This window comes from Amblyomma americanum, chromosome 6 (genome assembly GCF_052857255.1).
Source record: "Amblyomma americanum isolate KBUSLIRL-KWMA chromosome 6, ASM5285725v1, whole genome shotgun sequence".
Taxonomy (NCBI): Eukaryota; Metazoa; Arthropoda; class Arachnida; order Ixodida; family Ixodidae; genus Amblyomma; species Amblyomma americanum.
In genome coordinates this window covers 10024428-10040619 of record NC_135502.1, presented here as the reverse complement: position 1 = coordinate 10040619, position 16192 = coordinate 10024428, and the positions used below count along the sequence as shown (strand labels likewise).

The following is a 16192-nucleotide window of genomic DNA, read 5'->3' as shown; positions in this document are numbered from 1 at the left end:
GGGATGCACTTTGCCCCAGATTTTTGGAGGGAACGGTCATTTCCGGTTGTCTACAAGGCTGGTGCATCGAGAACCCACGTTATTCCACATGTAACCCAACACAAGACTTTCTTAGAAAACATAGCGCAAAAAGGACACGGACGACACAGAAGTGGACAGGACAGGCGCCTGTCCTGTCCACTTCTGTGTCGTCCGTGTCCTTTTTGCGCTATGTTTTCTAAGAACTGTTACCAACTAGCCCAAACCAAGCTACTGTTACAAGACTTTCGGTGTGGGTCGCCGTTTAGACTACACTAGACCCTTTCTACTCGACAGCACGCTTGGAGGTTTGCGCCCATACAAGAGGAGGATCGGATTTTTCGCATCATCACTGCCGCAGTTCAGGCCTGGTTCCAGCGACAATCCTCGGTGCGCCAAATCCATGCGCAAAGTCGTTCACACTGCGTGATTAATGCACTATTTCGAGCTCTACCTGATCGAATGGTGGCTCATTGAATTTGCGCTGTGAACGGCGAGCTGCCCAGAGGAATCCTTAGAGGGCGCGACCGGAACTCCGCGTCATTGCCCCAAGAGGATCCGGAGTCTAAACGGAGCATAGGCATGCGGTTTCACGAAATCATGTCCAAGACCGTGCCTGTAAAGAGTACGAACTAACCCAAGCGCTCTCTGCAAGCGTGCTTCCGAGAGCGACTGGAAATATGATCCGACTATCACAGCTCTATGATAAAGGTATCTCCGCCGTCAGTCCCCATCTTGGATAACAGGAAAGGCATCGTCGAATAGTTTATATGCAGCTACATGCACATTTTACACGCGGTACACACAATATTTTATTCATGCACAAATGTCTTGAGTGTCTACCCATTTTATTTGTCTTTGCTAAGTAACCAACGCGAGAAAACTAATCTAATGTTACGAGATCGTGCGCGAGTAGTCGCCTTTTTCTCTCATCGTGTTCACGCCTTCAAGGCCATGTACTGCGAGACAGGCGAAGGAAACGAAACGCCAATGACTGTTTGGGGTCTTCTGAAATTTGACTTTTTGGGATAAATGTGGTGTATTGGGTAATGAAGAGAAAAAATAATCAATTCTGCAAGTTGTGCATCAAAGCAATTGAGGTGTTTCTATCTTTGCACAAGATTACGCAGAGCTTCGGTTGAGCAGAATTTGAGAGAGGTCCCACGCAGAGCTGAGCGTTGTCGCGTGAAACACCTCTTCCAACATTTTGTGCCCAAGGAGGGTTTTGAAGAAAGCTGCTCGATTAACCCGAGCCGTAATTAGGGTGTAGTCTGGCTGTTGATGATAAATATTAGAATTTGCGCAGCAAAAACACGCATAACGAATGATAGATGCTCCGACCTAACTTTTACTCATTTCTTCAGTGGGTCACTGAGGAAACAAGGCAACTTGAACAGGTAAGTGTCTGATGCTTAATCGTTGGTGCAAGAGTGCAAGTGCCAAGAAAGAAATGGAAGATTCCACCTGCATCTTGTACTAAAAGGCCGTGCCTTCCCGTTGTGCTTGTAATAGGCGAGCCACGTCAGGTGGGCATTGGCAGGGCTAACCAAGGGGATGTAAAAGGGTCCAGAATCGGGCGGACAAGGCTTCCGTGTCTCTTTCGAAAATGTTGGGTCGATACAGCGCTCTCACTGTGCTACAGCGCAGCGAAAATAGTTCTCTGATTTCACTTGGTCACCGAATAACCGCGACTGCGAGTAGCGCCCGCGTCGCTAAAAATAATATCAAATGGCGTGCCGCCCAGCACTTTCGTGACGAACGCGTCTGACCATTAGCAGCACGACAAGGCGCCGCCTCCGGGAGGCCAAGCGCTTCACCTGCGCGGCGCGGTCCTCAGTGTCGGGGTCGCTTGAGCGAGCAACAGGGAAGGTGTCGATGGGGTGCGCAGCGCTCAGGGTCCCATTCAGCGCCCGTCGGCGACAAACAGGTCCGCTGGTTGACTTGGTCGTCGGCAGCAGAGTGAGTGCAACGGCGGCACTTCCGTCGGAGAAGAAGGTGATCTTTGTTTTCGGTAAGTCGGTTGGTCGACATCGTTTACTGCGAAAGCTATTCGCGGAGGATTTCTGAGAAGAGAGTGATGTCCTCCGAAGCATCGTGGATGCAATCTCAGGCACCGGAGGCCTGCACGTGAACAGAGCCATAGATGATGACCGTAAAGAACCGCGAACCTCCGCATAGTTTTCTATCAAAGACGGGTGTTTGCTGATATGTTCACATGCGCCGAACAGGTGCTTAGCATTAAAAGAAGCGAAGAAGTATGTTTTGATTTCATTAGCTTACCATACTAAATTTGGCATGAATCGGCTGTAGCTTTTATGCGACTCTGCGATGGAAGCTGAGGTGCGGATGCCATGCATCATGTGCAGTCGAGAACCATATTCTTACTTTTCTGACTGCGTCGCACGCGAATTACACGAATGGTCTCCATTCTGCTTGTATCAGACAAAGGCACGTGGAGAATGTTTCTTAGGCTGGTGCAAAAACTTGTTTCGACTCCAGAATGTGATAATTACTCAGGCACTACACCCGTCAAATACACCGTAGCGCTAGCTTCGTCCACTTTACTTTTCACGACGAGAAAATGGCGCATTTTTTAAAAATATTTTTACGTTCAATAAATAAAGGAAAACAGAACGTGTCCTTGCTGCGCCAACGGTTCGTATTCACAGCATCACTTGCAATCCTGTCTTTTGTTCCTATGAGCCATGGAGCCGGTAGGGAACATTTTTCAATGCTGTCCTCAAAATTTCTACGTGTCATTGATTTTGCGAAAAAATTGTCGCAGTTCCGTTCATACCGCGACTGCCAAGCTGGAGAATATAACACACTACCACCGCGTGTTACACTAGGTTAACTTTAAGCTGGCTCTCTCCTGTTTAGCGGGTGACTTTCGTGTAGCACTTTTCCAAAGCCCGCTAAAAAGCCCCAGGATGACCAAAATTACCTCGCAGCCCTTCATTGGAGCATCTCTCATCGCGCGTGCTGTGGTTGGGGAGATAATTATCTTTTAATTATGCTGTCAACGATAAGCAAGTGATAACCGCCTGCACAATGAAGGAACGGGTACAATAGCAGTATCTGCCGCATTATTGGACAAGGCACTGCATATTTGGCAACTTCATATTACAATCACGCAGCTGGTAATTCCCCGCCAACCTGCTACTCATCTAATATCTGTTTCCGAATTGGTGTAGCTCCCTTGGTTTATTGTGAATGCATCAGCCGGCTGGAAAATAAATCTCAGGCAGCTCCAATACATAAGGCAAAGAACGCTGTTTTTGTACACAATTGCGAATATCCGATAGAATAGTAAAGTGTTCGATATTCGATTCTATATGAATTTTTGGAATTCGAAAGCTCGAGGCATCCGTCTCAAGCGAACAATGATTCCGGAACCATTGTCACGTGTGGTTCCGGTTCATCGTACCCCCAACAGGAAGGCACCGTGGCGCGCGCGCAGCAAAAACCCGGCTTCATGGACATTTCCTAGGCGTATGCGCCGCGTGCCTGTGCGCATGCGCGTATGACGGAGCCGGTCTGCTCATGCTGCGCAAGATCTTCACCTGCCAGGTGCCTCTGGCCGCGCCCCCCGCGGTGCGCACGCGCTGGTACCGGCGCGGCGGCGTGCATCAGTTGGAGGACACGCGGCTCCTTTGACTTCTGCGGGACGAGCCTTAACTGAGTGCAGCTGCCACTGCGGCTCTTTCCCGCGTTAATTTCGCTAATCAAGCACGAGAGGGAACTGGCACGAGGCACGTGAGGATGGTATGGACCCCTCACCGATGGCTGACGCGGGTGGCGCTGGGCGCGCAACAACGTGGTGCGCGCGCCTAGCAGGTGTCAATGAAGTAAGCGCTTAAAAGCAACATTTGTACAACGATGCAATCGCAATGAATGCCATCAGTCGGAGATCTCACAAACAGGTCGTACACTTCTGAAATACGTCGACTCTGCATGTAGGTTGATTCGCCCAGTTTCTGATGACCATTTTTGAAGAAAGTCGACCCAGCTTCAATGAGTTCGACAAGGCTTCAATTCTCGACAAAGCTTCAATGCGCGACAAGGCTTCCACTGTTTTTATTCATGTCATGGCCTTGTTAGTTAGAAACATACATAGTTTTAGAACTTCATGTTGCGCCGTTCAACCTTTTCTGTGTACCAGCTTACTGTAGATACTTGCGCACTGAAGTTGAAAATGCCTCATGGCTTTATCCGTCCAAGGGAGAAGTATTGATAACAAAGGAGAAAAACTGCTCTTCACTCATATTTAATTTGTACTCATTGGTTCAGTGCGGATGATGTGTTAGCTTCTATATTGAAGCCACGCGTACATAAGCTCGTGATGTGTGCATCATACGCGTGGACCACATTAATGTGGAAGTGAATCACACGAAAGAAGCCACACTTATTTTTCACCGTGGAACCACATTAAGAGAAAGAAAGGTAAACCAGCGCGAAACAGGGGACGAAGGAAGAAAACGACTTATAGCACGCTGCACAATCATGGAAATGGTCCAAAGAACTAGAAATTAACTGTGTCAAGGCAGAAGCTCGGGCAAGTTGGTACAACATTGTAAATAAAGGTAAACCAGCGAAGAAAGAAAACATTGTTTTCTTCCTTCGGCCCGTGTTTTGCGCTGGTTTAGCCTTCTTTAGAATGTTGTACCAACTCGCTCGAGCTTCTGCCTTGACACATTAAGAGGACCGCAATTCGTTGATGGTACATTCCACGAGCATTTTATAGCAGGATTCTGCTTTGTAAGTGTGCACCAGCTAGTTACACCCGCAAAGGTGCATAACAGTGGTAGTTAAAAAAAGTAGATAAATTGTCCTGATGGAGATGATGGAACGCGAATTTCCGGTGTTAATGACCAATAGCCAGTCTCGCTTCGGGAAACCAAGTTAAAGTGAAAGATATGGGCGGAAATTTAGAACGCACAGAGTCTAAGCTTATATCAGATGATCAGTCTTTATTAACTTCTTGTTGTCATTCCTTCTCAAGCAAGTATCACGGCTGAGCAATGAGCATTTTCGCAGGTGGCCCTGGCTCCCGCAAAGGACAGATTGTGAACGACCTGGCGGGCTGCTTCGGATTCGAAATGATCAGTGCCGAGAAGCTGGTTATGGCGTATTTCGCTCGCCACCTGCACTTAGATAATTACGACACAGCACCCCTGGAAACTGCTCAGCGCGTGGAGGAAATGCTCAAGGTAAGTGGTCACATAACAGGACCTGTTTCCGGCACGATGGCATTGAGGAAGACACTTCATTTCTTAGTATGCGGACCAGGCTATTGTTAAAAGGGAGGTTTTGTAGTCAACAAAGGACTGCTCTTTTTGAAGAGTCAGAATCAATGTTTTCATAAGAATGCTGCCTCGGACAGGCCTTGATTTTCGGCACTGCCACAACGTTCATTTTCATTGTGCGCATGGTCTTGTATCTTTCTTCGAAGAGAGTAAGACGGTGCCGGGTTAAGACCTGTCGTAAAGAAAAGCCGCGGAAGCCAAGCACACCAGGCTAGGCTGCACTTCTTCGTGTCCCAAGACTTTCTCTGCCTCTTTTAGAGACTTGCTAGAGTTCACGGTTCTCAGTGGTTGTAAATTGACTCATCTATGTCTGTAGTTCACCACATAGAAGAAGCGCCGAGTTCTTTAACAGACACGTATTTGTGCTGAAGTAGACGCGCGAGAATACAGACGAGACGGCAAGAAATGATTCCCACCGTGAGCTTGACCGATCTCCCAGGGTGACCCCAGTCTGGTGAGCCTGTGGCTCTTGCTGGAACTGTTGGGACAAGAGCTGGACTCGCGATGGCGTCCGGGTGCCGTGTTCCTTGCCGACCCTGTGCCGAACCTGCGTTACATGCTACCCAGCAAGAGGCAACTGCGACGCTGCCAGCGCGACATGCAGCTCTTCGAGAAACAGGCATGTGCTATGGTGCATAGAGTTTCACAAATTGACATATAGAGAAAAAAGGGAGCCATTGACTTTGAAAGTTCCTTGGAGAACATTACATCCACCACGGGAATGCCAGCAAATGCGAACTTCGTGCTTAGCTTTGCTAGTGCCCGGCATAAATGCCGATTTAGTTTCTTAAACCCATCTACGCCACGGTTCTCCTCACTGTGCGATGACTAAACTCTATAAATGGGACACTGAGCACAAATTACTTGTACCGAAAGGATGCGGCAACTATCGCCGAAAGAGAAGCTTTTGTAAGCTAGAAGAGACAAAGGAAACGAAATACAGGTGACTTTATCACCTCACGATTTCGCAAGTAGTTTGTGTGCGTTGACATCGATTTCCGGACGCTGATCTCACAGGCACCGCTACGCCGCCCTTTCCTTCTAAGCGGCTATCACGGAGTCTTTTTCGCGGCAGACTTCAAGAGTTGGAATCGAGTGTGAGGAAAGTTTTAAATACCATTTTGTAAGCCGTAAGTATGACGTTTGTTGCCATAAAAACGTGCACACACTTGGAAAAAGCCTGACGATAGCTTTACTGAGAAAAATACGTGGATGCATTTCTCCTCGGTGTACCTTTAACAGTACGCGTTTCAATCCTTTCATAAAGTTATTGCAGGTAAATGCTCGGCATTACAGGAGCATGTGGCAGTTATTAAAGAATTTCTAAGTTCTTTACATAGACAAAAAGCTGTATTATTTTAAGTTAATCTTTCTTTTCGACCAATTGCTAGTGAACCCAAGCACAAAGTTTACACTTCCCGGCGCTACAAGGAGAGGGGGGAGCGAACAAATTTTTAGACGTTATATGCTGTAGAAAGTTTTCTTTCACGCTTGCAGCCAGTTTCACGGGCAGTAAAGTGGGCATGGTGAGGTGAACTAAAAGTTTTCAATAAACTTTGAATGAGTTTTTCACATTTAAGGGGAGGCGTAACTAGAAGTCAAACCTGCTTCAAGATAACTCAAGTGCCAACTGGCAAAGCAGCACAAAACGAAGTGGGTGGTGAGGCGAGGAAATATGGCGCTGAACGGAACTTGTACCCCGCGTATAGTATTGCCGAATGACATCGGGAACTGGGAGATATAAACGTGCAGTAAACAGCACATCAGTTCTGTAATTATTCATGCGCTTATCAAACAATCCTTGGGCAGGACTTGTTCATACGACGTAGTATGAAAAATGACTTCCTTTCAAGTTGATTACGAGGCGATAATATGCAGTATCACACTGATTCGTCGTGTTCGTCTGCCTTCTTGCAATTTTTTATCTCGCAACCAGTTTAGAACCCTTCCTATTCCATATTAATCTTTGTGCTTATCGAAAAGCAAATAATGAGCATACTCCCATAGTAAGGTGCTGAAGCAAGAGCGGTGCCATGGAGAGCAAAAAATATTTCATTCTACTTTTGTTCAAGATGAGCACCCAAGAGAGAATGTGCGAGCATTCGGTGAGGCTTCCTACGTAGCTTTAGGGACCTTCGCAACTGTCGCGCTTGCTTTGCGCAAAGAGCGAGAGCCCGCCTCACCGGTGCCCTTCGCCTCTCTCGCGTATTCTGAGCAGTGGCCGTGCCTGTTCGCGCTAAGCCTGTGTGTGCCAGAGACCCGCTTGGGCCTCCCTGCATCCCGCTCCAGGACGTCTAAACTTGGGGACGAAAAGGACACCGCGAAGACAAAGGTGACAGAACTAACGACAAAATTACACGACGTTTCCTGGAAACAACTCTACTCGCAACAGGTCACATTGGTGGGGATGGAATAAGCTTCAGTAAATGCTGCCGAAAGCCATGCTCGAGGCAGAAAAGGCAGCGTAGGAGTTGTGGGGACCGTCTTTGCAGAAACGATACCAGGAGTACACGGAGAACGTGCATGACCTGCTCCAGTACTTCCGGGAGGCCAACCGGCTCGTGACGGCGGCCGTGCCTCGCGACCCCAGCCTCGTGTCCGAGCAGCTGGTCGACTTCCTGGTTTCGCTGGGATTCGTCCCGCGCTGCACGCTAGACCCGAACCTCATCTTCTCACCTGGTAACGCCCGAAGTGGTGCTCATATGAAATAGAAACGAGACGCCACTGCCTAAACGCAGCTTAACTCACTTCTGGTTCTAAATGCTTGAAGACATCGAACCCTTTTTCTGTTCAGGGCCGCTAAAATTACCTGAAAGCGTAGCTAAATATTTTTCGAAATATATGTCTTCCAAATGATTCACCTCGCTGATGGTTGTGCACTGACTAAAAAATATATCTTGTTTTTCGACATGTTTTGTATTTAGCATTTTATATGCGCACGCACCCCCTCTACACAGACGCACGCGTACACACGTACGCATGCACGCATACCGAACAAACAAACAAACAAACTAACAAACAAACAAAAAGCGCCCTTGCGATAGGTATGTGTGGGCATAGTGAATGAAGAGACTTCATACTTTGTCAATTCGTCGGTATACGTTCTTTATTCATCGAGCTCTGCACTTCTTTCACTGTCAGGGCCAATCCCGTTGCGATTTACAATGTCGCTAATCATGAAAATATGTTGAAACCCGTTTGCAAATTAAAGGTAAACTACTTTTACTTGTCTTGGTATAATTCTCTCAATGTGATCCTTGTGTGACCTCTGCGCAGCCACCAAGAGCAAAAGGCGGCCGAGCCGTTCCAACGTGATCCTGCAAAGCAGCCCCAAGCAAGGCATCGGGTCGCCCGCTACTTCTCCAAGTGAGCGTAAATGTGAGGCCACCGAGGTAGCGCAGAGCGACCATTGACGGTGCTACAATCTCGCCGCTAGGGCACGACGCGATAGCTTCACATGTGACTCGGGCGCAGTCATACGCTGCCGGCACCTGGCGGTCATCTAAGCTCCTACTGCGACATAGAGAAGGAGATGCGGAGAGCTTACACTCGGGGCCATGCTCGGTGCCGCTGGCCAGCAGGCGCCATCTTTGTAAGCGGGTTCTCTGGTTTCGCATCTGGCCGCGCGCTTCCACTAAGCGCTCGTGCGGACGTTGAAGTCTTGTATATTCTACTTCTGCACATTGCAGTCTACTGCTTTGCATGTTACGAGGCAAGAAAAACCAATTTATCTGGCTTTAAAAATTTATGAACGTCTCGTTTCTGCCACATATGTGAAGAGCTGGAGTCTAAGATTGCCCGAGTATGTGGGGACGCTTTTGATTCAAGAAGGTTATGATTACAAACGCGCACTTTTTTGTTGAAGTCGACCCTTTCATGCAAGCTTGGGTTCGCAAGTTTAAGCAACGAACATATGCGAAGGCATTGCAAATTGTTCTGAAATCATTTTTCTCTCTTTTTTTATTCGTTTGCAAGCAAGCAGATAAAGACCGATCACACAGGAATTCATCCACGATTATTGGTTTTGAGAAGCAGCGGTGATACTAATGAAGAGCGTGTGAAGATGCGGTCTTCACGAAAGTGTATTTGTGTAACAGGCACTACATGGTACCTAAAATAAAATGCAAAGAACGAAAATTGAAAAGTAAAGCATTTGGCAACGGATGAGCTCACTCGCTGACCGACTTTTTCACGCTCTTCCGAACCATCTGCACTGCTGCACTACAGGACCAAAGCCAAGACCGACTTCAATGCAAAAACTCGGTGTAGTAGTGGTACCCCCGCAGTTTTGCAGGAAAGAAATAAGAAGAGTCACTGTTCAATTTCAGTGACCACAGTGAAATTACAGGCGCTTAACCGAATGGTACGGCGATTAACGGGCGCTAGCTGCTGCTCGAAATGAATTGCGAAATGATGACGGAATGCGTGAAGAGTTTGCTAATGGTAAGCTGCGATGGCGATGGTGTGTTCGTCGTTAACTACCTATTAAATTAAGTAGGATGGAGAGTTGGGCTGGTCGGTAACTGTTCATCGTAGACAGGACCCGGTCAAGCACGGAAAATGAGAATAAATAAAGACAGATGAGCGCTGATTCACAATTGAATTTTTTTTAAAGGAATGCATAGATTTATACACAGAAGTCATGTGACCTTACAAGGGCCTCGCGTTCCTTCGCACAGCACAGTCAGCGTGCACTCCCTAAGCATCCTGATAGAGTCTTATGAGTATCTCGGAGGGCGGGTTTCCCACATCTGACCCTGATGAGGATGCATAAGAGAACACACATTGAATGTGCTCTGCGCGAGGCTTTTGTGAGTTCGCTTGACTGTTGTGTACAAGTTTGTGTTTTGAAAACAAAAAGCCAATCGTGAATCAGCTCTGGTTACTGTGTTCATTGGCTTCATGCCGTTTCCGTTTGTCCCTGTCAAACTTCCGCAATGTGCGGGGTTGAGGCGCAGATCCCCTCAACGTTTACCTGCCTTCCCACTACGGAGCTTTGAGACACCTTGCATCAGTCGCAACAACAACAATGGCGCTCGAAGCAACTTGTCCCGCTGGATAAATGAAACGAAGCAAGTGTTTCACCCTAGGTTACCTGGCCTCGCGTTCATTCATGGGCTCAATATTTATTTTTCAAACGTCGCTCTTTGGCTAATGTGAGGGAATGAAATCAAATGATGTCTTCATCGCCCACACTTTTTGAATGCAGGCATACGATAGCTAGAGCTTCCTACACATGCCGTATCGTTGTACTTTGCATTCGCAGTCGACAGAGCAGAACCTCAAGGCTGCAGTTGTTTGGACATCATTCGCACTACGAGCAAGGTAAGTGTGCAACGGCAACACGGTGTACTGCGAGCCGTGGTCTCAGTAGAATACAGTAGATTTCGCAGCTCAACGTTTTCGATATTACTTGACTGCAAGGAGATGCTTGTAGTTCAATTCAGAAACACTCTGCTCTCAGTTCTGACGATATTAAAGTATTTTCTGATTTGAGAGCAAGCCACTGAGCCACCCATAAGCACATTTTCATAGACGATCTAGTTTTAATAGTGCGACTGAGGTGTAGTTTACGCAGCCCACGAGGCCGTGTAGACGTTACAACTGCTACAGAGCTTGGCATTCCGCGCCGTCGTTCAAAATTTATGCAGCTTTCAGTTAATAACCTCCGAAATGTGCGAGCATCACAGTTCTTGAACGACAACTGGTAAAATGTTTTCATCGCTTTCGTGCGTAGGCCGTCCGCTAAACATTTCGATAATCTCCTTAAATCAGTGCAGCCGTGCAATGCAGTTTTAGTTCTCGTCTAACTTCCACAACAAGCTGATAATGCTCGCTAAAGGTTCTCTTTTCCTTGCAGTTAAGGACATGTTCGTGCAGCTTCACTTCGTCCAAAATTTTGCCAGGATAACCGGACTGAACACAAACACGCGAGGAGAGACGACACATAAAACTTATTTTCAACGTTCAACCCTTTAGTTATCTGTAGCGCTGAAAACTGTATGCGGCATGAAACACGTGATCAATGTGACAGAATCGCCAGCTGGCCGTCCTAAAGGACGTCCAGAATTTCCACATTCCTACCGGAGTGAGGAAATGATAGCGACATCTGTGACGCAGGCGTGGTTGTCTAGGCCTCGAGTGTCTATTGAAGCAATACTGTATACGAACAATAAGCATAACTCGACATAAGCTATGGGGTACTTCAGTAAGCGCAATGTATGGACTTCAGAGTATATGCTTCTAGCGAGAGCATGACCAGCGGCTCTTGGCGCCCTAATCGCCACTAGTTCTGTATGCCCGAAAATTTAAGAAACTGAGTAACACGAAAGTTCTTCTGCCATACCTGGCGTAGAAAAGGGTAATAATTATGTCTTCTTCGGATTCTCATGTCGTGTTGTAGTGAAGTCATGCGTGATCCCACTGCGTGTTGACCAATCAGCGTGGCTGGTTGCGGTGCGGACGCCAACGCCGACAACGACGCCTAGAAACTAGTGTAAGAGTTAGTAACAGATAACACTGTAAAAGAGAATTATGCAGACTTAAAGGTGTGATTTTCTGCGAGTAAACTGGAGCATTTTAAGGTTACTTCCAAAAAGTGCGCAACTATTTCGCAAGTACGTATAAGGAAGTCCACGGAGCTCACTCGAGTAGTGCCATTTGCAGGAAATCTATTGCTAACCTTCTCTTATTTTCCTTTTTATTTCGATACGGTATCTTAGATGTTCAGTCAGCTTCTTCGCGTCCCTTTGCAGGAGGCGCATGAGGGGCTGCTCGGAAGGCCGACGAGGCTAGCGTGCCAACCCAGCCGACGCTTTTTCACCATCCGCTGGCAACCAGAGAAACTCGCTGAAGACTGCGTGAAGAAACAGCGCAAGGTACGAGCAGAAACCTGAGGTCGGAATACTCCGTCAAAACCTCATGCGGTAATTCCTTTCAGGCGCGACATCTTGACTCTGTATGCGCAGGCGGTATTGAAAACAGATATCTCCTCACATTCGCTCCATTAGTGCGTGCCTGTAAATCATCTTTAATCTCGCTACTCAATTTGAGCAAACGATCTCAGTTTACTCAGTTTGAATTATCCCTGGTTTTTCGATCCACTGTGCGGGCGGTCGTGGTGGCTGCCTTGAGAGTTCTCGAGATAATACCGTAACGAGGATACAGAAGAAAGAAACCTTCTCGGACTTTTAACCTCTCTTCAGGCCAAATAAGTAACAGCGACGACCGCGGTGCAGTCCCGCGCGCTTAATGAAGGCTTCAATGTACACTCGGACGACATTACTACGAAGAGGTGAGCTTATGGTATGCCATCCAGAGAGCGCTTTTTGACTGAGCCTTAGTCGTGGCCTTGAATAAAGGTTATATTTACTTCCTGCTTCCTCCACCTCCCATTCTGGGGCACAGATGAGTAATATTCTCATTTGCAAGCAGGTGTTTGCCAAATGTTTAGTTATGGCTTACTACGATGGCGACGGTGAGTCTATTTACTTCACCGATGGTCCACCGTAGAAGTATCGTCGTAAATATATCTGTTCACTGAATGATATATATTTTTTTTGCCACTCATCGGAAAGTTTCCGTTCTTTCAAAGCACAATTTGGTTTGGGCCGTCACTGCCCCATGTCGGCACGCTTTCTTCTAAAAAAAGAAAAAAAAGTCGAGTTTGTTAACCTGTAATTTGTGCCAAGGCTCGTTTTTTGTGTTGACGTTGAGCACGCTAGATAGAAGCAGTGGCTGACGCTTTAGTGAGCGCGTTTGAGTCGGCTTGAACTGAGTCGCACTAAAGTGTTAAATTGCACTTTTTTTGCATAAGTAGACGCAAGAGCAATATTCTGTTCACGTTATGTAGCCGTCCAGGAACCCGCTTTTTATATTGCGTAGGCATGGTGCACGATGTCATGCGATGTCAGTGCACGCTAATGATCCCCAGGTGATCGAAATTATTCCCGGGCCTTCCACTACTGCACCTCTTCCTCTCTTTTCTCTTTCACTCCCACCTTCCTCCCCTCACTCACGACTCGGTTAAGGCGTCCATCAGGAAGTCAGACAGTTAATGCGCCTTTCGTTTCCTCAAAAGCAATTTTCAATTTTCAGTACTGCGCAGGCAGTAAATACGTAAGCAGAGCCCATCATTGTGTTGGGGAGGAATAACTGTAGCGATATGTTTGGATTTTATACCTGGTCATTTTGTAGTCGCTCTTTTTGTGTCGGTCTGAATTGCTTCAGTGGTGTACCGTGTCATTCTTTCTTTTCGCTTATTTCTTTGACGGACCGCTAACTACTTCGTAAGATAAATTCACCTGAAAGGCGATAACGCAGTCAGCTGGTTATCATTTGTTAAGATGTTCCCGGGCCTTGGTGATGCTTGGACCTCTTCGCTGTATCATGCAGGGCTGCAGGCCTGGTTGTGACTCCCCTGCACTTGCCGTAATTGTGGGTTCGTTCGGTTACTGTTCCAGAACAGTGCACGTACTAAATGACAGAGGACGGTTGGTAAGTCGTTGTCTCCAGGGGAAATCTGAGCGGACAGAGTGTGAAAAGAAGTATTATTGTGAGAAAGCGTCACTTCTCCAGGGGCCGCTGTTGTCGCATGCGCGGCAGGTGCTGTTCAGCGGGATCGAGAGACTTGAAGGAGACAAGCCAGCGCGTGCCGTGGCCACGCCCTCGGGCGAGACGTGCCTCTTTCCTGAGGACACGGACTGGGCCGCATGCCGACAAGTGGCGCTGCTGTGCGCGAGGCACCTGCACTGGCAGTGCACCGCCACCGGAGAACAGCGAAACGGAGCAGAAGCCCTCAATAAGTTCTAACGGAGACCACACCATCCAACATCGGGCGCTGTGGGCCACCGGACCGGCGCTAGAACGCTCCCTGACTCTGAAGATCCCCTGTGCTAACGGTGTAAAGGCTGTCAAATTGAAGACTTCCAAAAAGAAGGTGGACACATTCGAAATGCCGAACTAGGAACCAAGAGCTAGCCTTTGCCAGAATCTCTGTTTTTTTAGAGAGAACACTGCATATCAGTGACCTTTCCAGCCGACATGCGTGTAATGGTAGCATGGTATAGAAGGGGTAAAAATTCACAAAAATTCAAGAATTATGCTGCCTGATGTCAAGCATGGACTGGCAAATACATTTCATTGGCGCAGCTTCTTTCCTCTATGCGCTATATTTATGTTCACGGCCCTTGTTTCGATGTGCCCAAAGGCGGCATGCCATATGATATAGTAACGCGGTGGTGACAACAATTACGCTCGGCGATCGTCGAAGAACAGAATCGCCGCTGCTACCGGCCGCGCTCAAATTAAAGCTGGCGAACAACTTTCGAAATAAGCTGCGGCAACCGCCTACTGCAAACTCGAATAACATAGAACCAGTTGCAATCGGCTGAATTCATTCCAGATAAATTTGGTTGCTCGCGTCACAAAGTGGTAAATCCGCGTGGAGGTGGCCTCGAGCATGAGCAAACAAACAATATAAAGCTTCACACAAATTGCACCACGGTGCCAAAATTTTTGGTCTGGATAACGCAATAGTAATTGCACTTGCCCGGACGGTCAGTTCAGGGCCGCGGAAAGAGCACAGGAGGCCGCCGAAAGACTGAATCTGCCAGCCACCTGGAGCGGCTGAAGCAACCCAAGAAGATAATCATCTTCCTGACAATAAAGTTCTCTCTCTCTCTCTCTTTCTCTGAGTGCTGTTTTCTTTATGAAGGTTCCGGACTCGATATTGACAGCCCGTCACTGAGATTTAGTGCTGCTGAAGAAGAAAACCTAAGAGATGGCGAAGAAGAAAAGGTGAGAAGTTAACGGGAAGTAAAATCCATTTTACAGCCTTGCAGTGCGGGAGGAGGAACCACAGGCAGAATGGCAGGGGTCAGAGCGGAAGGAATGAGCCTGCCTGCTAGGCACACACACACGCACGTGCGCAAAAAAAGATAAAAAGCGAACAAGGTCGTACAGCGTAAGCTAGGGTACCCAGACCGTGTCCCTTAAAAACTATACAGCACAGTGACTTGTGGAACCGGCATCAGGTAATGAGAGGGTCTCACAAGCTCTTGCCATGTAAAAAGAAGCTCGTCGCTGCTCGACGCTTTGCTTGTGGTGTCTCCTGTTACCATGGTTCGCAAACGCGCAGGGGCTGCATTTTCGCAAACCGTCTCTGCTTGTCAAAGTTTTTGTGAATCTGGTCAGTCGGTGTCATCTTTAGCCCCCGCAGAGCAGCGCAGTCCGAGTGGGACGGCGGAGCAATACTCAAGCGGGGGCAGCAAAGAGCGAGAGCACCTGCCAACGGCCCCTTTACGCCACTGTGCTACTGTGCCGTCTGTCATATTCGCTTTATGGGAGGCAGACAGTCGCCCGTAAAGTTGCGCTTTGATGGAGGCATCTCGCTATCTGAGTGAACGGGTGATGACGCCGTCAGCGCAAAAGGAGTGAAGATGCCTTGCGCAGCTCGGAAAGCTTCCGACTCCAGTGCACTGTTCTTTATCGAGTGTTTGTTTCGAGGGCAAGGCATGAATAGGACGTAATTTTTTAGTGCGAAATATTTGTTTGTGTACGAATTCCAGTGACGCTTCTGGTAAAGCAGTTATGAAATTTGCATTGTGTGCTTCAGAGCCCGGTAGAAAGCAGCAAATAATCCCTTTCGCCATTGACGTAGTGGTCTAATAACTTATTAGCACTTCTAAGCGCTTCAGGCGGGCACCTAAAAAAGGACTTCGATTTCAAAACTTTTGGTGCACAAAGTTGTTATTTCGCATATTCTGAGAGAACGCAAAAAGGAGGAAAATGAATGAAAAAAGCTGTCTAGCCACTAACAAGTGAAAACAAGTTCATACCAAACCTCAGAAGACCTATAGTCACAAACC

At 47.6% G+C, this 16192-nt stretch overlaps 1 protein-coding gene across 1 annotated transcript; it reads left to right on the top strand.

Moving 5' to 3' along the window:
* Positions 1 to 1893: 1893 nt before the first annotated feature.
* Positions 1894 to 14173, top strand: LOC144094467 (uncharacterized). The gene is made up of 8 exons (XM_077628397.1): positions 1894 to 2029; positions 5056 to 5228; positions 5764 to 5943; positions 7543 to 7656; positions 7817 to 8003; positions 8601 to 8690; positions 10591 to 10649; positions 13929 to 14173. Exons 1-8 carry the CDS (start codon positions 1894 to 1896, stop codon positions 14133 to 14135), a joined length of 1146 nt encoding a protein of 381 aa, XP_077484523.1. The 3' UTR covers positions 14136 to 14173.
* The last annotated feature ends 2019 nt before the right edge of the window (positions 14174 to 16192 follow it).

Bases quoted from the DNA above. Each gene is read 5' to 3' on its own strand.
- LOC144094467 (XM_077628397.1), top strand. From the start codon at position 1,894: ATGGGGTGCGCAGCGCTCAGGGTCCCATTCAGCGCCCGTCGGCGACAA. The intron at 2,030-5,055 runs GTAAGTCGGTTG...GCATTTTCGCAG, and splicing joins GAAGGTGATCTTTGTTTTCG to GTGGCCCTGGCTCCCGCAAA. The intron at 5,229-5,763 runs GTAAGTGGTCAC...CCGATCTCCCAG, and splicing joins GCGTGGAGGAAATGCTCAAG to GGTGACCCCAGTCTGGTGAG.